Source organism: Mesoplodon mirus, assembly GCF_964341445.2.
Source record: "Mesoplodon mirus genome assembly, chromosome: 7".
NCBI lineage: Eukaryota > Metazoa > Chordata > Mammalia > Artiodactyla > Ziphiidae > Mesoplodon > Mesoplodon mirus.
Window position 1 is genome coordinate 50,654,467 of NC_138983.1, and position 6,383 is coordinate 50,660,849.

At 40.2% G+C, this 6,383-nt stretch overlaps 1 protein-coding gene across 1 annotated transcript; it reads left to right on the forward strand.

Annotated features, from left to right (window-relative positions):
• Window positions 1-555: 555 nt before the first annotated feature.
• Window positions 556-3,741, forward strand: LOC309808448 (zinc finger protein 396-like). Its single transcript, XM_082628755.1, has one exon. The coding sequence runs from the start codon at window positions 721-723 to the stop codon at window positions 1,738-1,740; it is 1,020 nt and encodes a 339-aa protein (XP_082484881.1). The 5' UTR covers window positions 556-720; the 3' UTR covers window positions 1,741-3,741.
• Window positions 3,742-6,383: the final 2,642 nt, after the last annotated feature.

Here is a 6,383-nt window from a genome sequence, read left to right on the forward strand (position 1 = left end):
CACACTGCAAAACAAACCTGCAGCAGGATTCCATTTATCACTCGATTCCACTGTGCCCCTTCTCTAATAGGGGCCATGAAAGCACTTTGAGTCCACAGATGTCAGCATCAACTTGGACCCTGTATTCAACATTATTCAAAAGATCTGGATATTCATATTCCTCAGTTTAAAGTTACCCAACATATAGCTACAGGTTTCTTTGTGGAAAGACTGGAAAGTCACTATTTTATATATTTGCTATGGTACAAATATATGAGGAGCCTACCTCTCATTCCATTGATGGAATCTGGATACAAGAACTAGAGCACGTCTAGAAACTTGGCAAGACATCATGGCTTTCCATCAATTCAGCTGACCTGTTTTCTGCTCATTCATTCCTGAACTCTTAGTTGTATATATTAAGCAACACTCTTGTTGGCTGCCCATCTGTCTTACCCCTAGGAACATCATGCTCTATTAGTCAGCTCCATAGGTCTCTGCATGCATGGCTCCCCTGGTAGCCTTTCTGATCTTGCTTTCCCTTAAAAAGAATGCACTCGGCGCCCATTCTCCTCGTGTGGTCTCGCGGAGTTGGGTCCCAGTCCGGGAGCGGCGCCGTGTGGTGGAGGAAGGTGTTCCGGGACCGTCGGGAGCAGGCTCAGCAGAGGAGGAGTGTCCATAAGGAGAGTTTCACCTTCTTGAAGATTAAAGCCTAGCAGTTCTGAGCTATTCCCAGTCCAAATGTCTGCAAAATTGAGAGAGACATCAAAACTCCTTCCACAAACTTCAGGGGACACTGACTGCATTCTGGTAATGAAGGTGGAAGAGGGAGGGCAGGCCTGTAATATGACCTCCAGCCGCCACTGGAGCAGCTACTACAGCTCAGAGACCTACCGCCAGCGGTTCAGGCAGTTTGACTACCAGGAGTCACCTGGGCCCCGGGAGGCTCTGAGCCGGCTCCGCGAGCTGTGCTGTCAGTGGCTGAGGCCAGAGGTGCACAGCAAGGAGCAGATCCTGGAGCTGCTGGTGCTGGAGCAATTCCTGGCCATGTTGCCGGAGGAGCTGCAGGCCTGGTTTCAAGAGAACCGACCAGAGAGTGGAGAGGAAGCCGTGGTGATGCTGGAGGAGCTGGAGAAAGAGCATGACAGGGCGGCTGAACAGGTCTTTCTTGGACGAAATGAGGACATGCTTGCAGAGAAGCTACCAACTTGTGAAGTCACTCAGGAGACACCATGTAGCCAGCTTAAGCCCACAAAAAAGCAACTGCAGTCGGCCTCGAAGGAGCTTCACACCTTAAGACAAAATGATAGAGACACCGGAACTATAAATGTGAAATCAGCTTCAAGGCAAAAGACTTCTTCAGGCAAAGAGCTGCATTACAAAGTTTCTAACACTCTTCAAATGAATGCTTCCCAGAGTCTCACATTTAGTGGAACCTGTGAACAAGATAGAAAGTTTGAAAGAAGACAGGGAAACCGTCCTCGAAAAAAACAACACAAGTGTGATGAATGTGGGAAAGTCTTTAGTCAGAGCTCAGCCCTTAATCTACATCAGAGGATCCACAGTGGAGAGAGACCTTATACATGTGACGTGTGTGCAAAGGCTTTCAACCGAAGTGCAATCCTGATTCAACATCGAAGAACCCACACTGGGGAGAAACCCTTCAAATGTCATGAATGTGGGAAAGCCTTTAGTCAGAGCTCGAATCTTCTCAGACATAGGAAAAAACATGTTGGAGAAAAAGTCCCATCAGTGATGTGAGGGAGTCAAAGCATTTACTGAGAACGTTTTCAACAGGGGAGCAGACACAAGGCACCAATACTCCTTTAGTATAAATCGGTAGTTTCAGTGGGCACCAATTTCCTTTCAAAGGTTGTAAAAGCCACAGGAGAGAATGTAGAATATTTTCTGTCAGCATTGTTTGCTTTTCTGCTTTTCAGTACAGTGTCAGTTCATATGATTGAGATTCTAAAGCTTAAATCGGATTTCTATCCCTAGTGCAACTCTTTAAAAGATACTCTCAGACATGTTCTACTGTTTCCATTATTAACACAAATAATGAACTAGTGTGTTCCTTTTTAGACAAGTCCATTTTCCCTGTTGAGAAGGAGTGTGTGAGTTAGTATATAAGTGGGTATTCTCCATTTCATTACTTGCACATTGGAGTTATTAGACCAAAGATTAAATCAGTTTTTTTTTTTTTAATTTCCTGGGAATTCTCTGGCAGTCCAGTGGTTAGGACTCCATGCTTTCACTGCTGCAGGCCTGGGTTCAGTCCCTGATCAGGGAACTGATATCCTCCAAGTCATGTGGTGAGGCCAAAAACAATAATAATAAAATAAAATAAATTTCCCGTTTTATTTTCTGTTACCAGATTCAAAATATGAGAATAGGATTGAGGAGACCCAAAAGAGTATATACCTCAAGACCTAAGCTGAAATGTCCAGGGTCATTGTTAGGAAGCAGGTGAGTAAAGGGACTTTACTCATCTCTTACGAAAACCTGAGAACCTACATACTGTTTTGTTTCAATTTTTAAAATTGAGGTATAGTTGATGTATAATATCATCTATACATACTGTTGATGATACTAAGTAATTTCCTGTGTAGGAAAAAAAATTATCTCCTTTACAATTTATATTGGAAATATCTCAGTGAAAGCATTAAGATTTGCTCTACATGTCTTCAGGAAGTGGCCTAAATATGATGAGTGTTCTAATAATGAACAGTTATCTGTGGGTGTTTATATAAAGTTGATGATCACTTTAACATAAAGAAATAAGGAAGATGAAGAAAAGACTGTCCAAACAAGACTGATGTTACCTGGTAAGTGCAGCACATAATGGAGAAGCGTACTTACCTGGAAATGGGAACCCTTAACAGCTGATGACTATCCTTCAGAGTTCTTCATGGCCTCTGTTCTGGCATAAATCAGCTGTGAACATGTTTCAGGCATCACAGGACAACCTTTTCAGGGTCTTATGCATTCTTAGTAAGTGAGTTTCTAGACAATTTATCATGATGTTAAGACCTTGGATTTTGATACTCTTGTACAAATGAGAAAATCACTAAAGTTCAATTTAAAGAGTCCATTGAGTTTAACCCACATTTAATTCAATCAGATTCTCTTGTTTAAAAAGTAAATGACTAGTATTTTTTTAAAGTATTCTGACAATATATAACATAATGTCCCCCTTTCCAGGGATTCTTAATAAAATTCTGTATGTATTACAAGAATACATGGATTGTCGTGTCTCCCATGGTGCCACCGTTACCCAATATGGAGGCAACCATGAGAAATGAAAGTCCTTAGAAGGAGAAGGGAAGATAGGCCTCATGGTGAACTTCTTTGTTCCTCATGAAGTGTAAATGTTTCATTATCAGAAAATCCAGTCTTATCTAGTGCTTGGAGTAACTCCTGAGACAAATGTGGGATTACATGCTCTGCTTAGTTAGAATATTGATAAATATTAGATTAGTAAGGGGAGAGGAGAATACAAATTTTAATTATAGAATTTCTGATAGTGATTATACTTTGTAGCTCTAGTAAATATGAATAAGCATTGAGTTTTATACATTTTCATTTATTAAAAATGTAGGAGTCTTTTTATTTGTGTCTCATTCTTTTTGTAATCAAAGAGAGGAACAAGCCATCTATTAAAGCAGCAAATGCCTCAAAAGATACATGTATTGTGAATTACTGCTTAATCATGGAAAGAGTTTTTTGGGTACTATGTGAATAAAATGACAGAATCTAAATCAAAAAAAAAAAAAAAAAAAAAAAAAAAAAAAAGAATGCACTCACTTGGTCCTGGAAGTCAAATGCTACCACTTAGCTTTTGCTATTCTGTGATTTTACTATCTCAGTTCTTACTGGGAAATTCATTTCTGTAACTGCATCTATTACCATTAACCCAAGACTTCAGAGAACATCTATTGCTGAGCTTCTCAATAATACTGGTATCCCCATAACCAGAGCATTCATTTTTACTTTGGTAAATAAAGTGTCCTTTGGGCTCTCATGAATAACATAACTGATGGTAGGTTTTCCAGTCTTACACAGTGAACACATTCTAGCATGCCTACTTCTCTTTTGAGCCCTTCCTCCACAGTTTGCCATGGACCTGTAGCATCTATGTTTTATATAAACCAATGTTCAGATCTGAAGACAAAGTCATATGATTAATTAGCGCTAAAGCCAACCCCATCTTAACAAAAGCCCAGCCTCTTTCATCATGATAAAAAAAATTCATAGAGTTTTGTTTTGTTACAGATTGCTTTTTATCTACTGTTTTATTTATTTAGTCGGTTAGCTGGTTAGTTTGAATTGAATGAACCAGTCTGAGAAGTTTTGGATTTTATTTCTACAAATTTTCTAATCACCTGACTTTTTTAGAGGGACAGCAACAGTTTAGAAGTATTTGTAGAATCAGAAGAGAAAAGAGAAGTATGTTGCAGAGGGTGTTACATATGCCATGCTGTGATTGGAAAATAAATAATAATAAACTCCTGTTGTTCATTTGTGCAAGGTTTGAAACATGCATTGAAGCCCTCGCTCTAATCCATATGGATTTTTATTTTCTCAAGAAAAAATAATCACCCTGCCTTTGTCTGAGGGGCTTTGAATTGCACAATTGGTGTGTGACTCCACTGGTTCTGCAAAGAATAGTTCATGACTGAATGACCTCCTCTGGGACACCACTTCTGATTGAAATTCAAGAACAATACTGGCTCAAAGCTCATTTATAGCCCTAGAAGTTAAAAAGGGAGTCCAACCATGTGAAGATACAGGTGTGTTGCTGTCATACATATTGACTTAGGAAGCTCCAAAAGCATCCACTCCAGGTCTGCAGTTTTATAAAAAAAAATTCTGTTACTAAATGTATGCATTTAGCCATATCCCTGGATCTCTGTGCCTTCACCTGAAAACTGGGAGTGATAATCCCTAGCTTGCAGGGTTATTTCAGAATTTCTCAGCCTTAGCACTGCTGATACTTTGGTCTAGATAATTATGTGAGGGCTGTTCTGTGCATTGTAGGATACCTAGCAGTATCCCTGGCCTCCACTCACTGGATGCCAACAGCACTCCTTATCCACCCACTCATAGCAACCAAAAATGACTCCAGGTATTGCAAAATATCCCCTAGGGGACAAAATCATGGTCCCCTTCTACCCTCAGACAACCATTGAGAACCAGTAGGTTGTTTTAAAGACAACAACAATATAAAATAATTACATGTTTTTCCTACTGTATATGTATGGTGTGCCAGATGCTGTTCTAAGGGCTTTATACAACACTATCATTTCATCCTCACAACAACCTTATGCTAAGATATGATAAGGTGGGTATTCTTGTTGTCTTGGTTGGGTAGAAGTAGATACTGAATAAAAAGAGGTTAACTTTACCAGTGTCAGAGTTGAACTCAGGCTACTCAATCCCACAGCCAGTGCTCTAAACCAGTCCACACAGAGTGGCTTTCCCTGAACAGCAGTAACAGCGTCACCGGGGAGCTTGCAGAAGATGAAGAATCTCAAGCCCCATCCTAGACAGACTGAATCAGAACCTTCATTTTAAAAAGATCTCAATGATTCACATGCATATCAGAGTTCTAGAAGTGCTGCTAAAAAGAACATAGCCCAATTTCTTGAACGGGTAGGAGCTGTATCAGTCAGGGTTCTCCAAAGAAGCAGAAACGACAGGGTGTGTGTGTATATGTGTGTGTGTATGTGTATAGAGAGAGTGAGAGAGAGGGATAGAGATTATAAGGAAGTAACTCACATGATTGTGGAAATACAAACCCAAAATTTGCAGGGTAGGCCAGCAAGGTGGAGATCCAGAGAAGAGTTGAAGTTTGAGCCCAAAGATTGTCTGCTGGCAGAATACCTTCTTGCTTGGGAGAGGTCAGTCTTTATTCAGTTATGGCCTTCAACTGATTGGGTTTGACTCAAAGTCCACTGATTTAAAGGTTAATCTCATCCAAAAAACACTTACACAGAGACAACCAGAATAACATTTGAGTGGACACTGTGACCCAGCCAAGCTGACAAATAAAATTAGCCATCACAGTGTCCAATAAATATTAGCCCTTTTAGTTACTTTTAAATGGGTATGGAGGGGAGTAAAGCCTGATTTTCCCAAGCTTTTAATTCCACCCCAAAATATTCAAGTTATAGTGGTAACAGAGCTGTAGATGAATGATTCTGTTGGTTTCAGGATTGTAAGAAAAAAACTTCTCATCAAATAGAGACTGAGGAGTGAAACTTGTAGGAGAATGCATCTGAAAGGGAAGGTGTATCAATGGGACTAAATCATGCTTTGAATCCAGACCAATCTGGGTTTTAATCCCAGCTCTGAAATCCGCAATGGTGATCATGGGCAAAGTGCTCCACCTATGTAAGCATCCA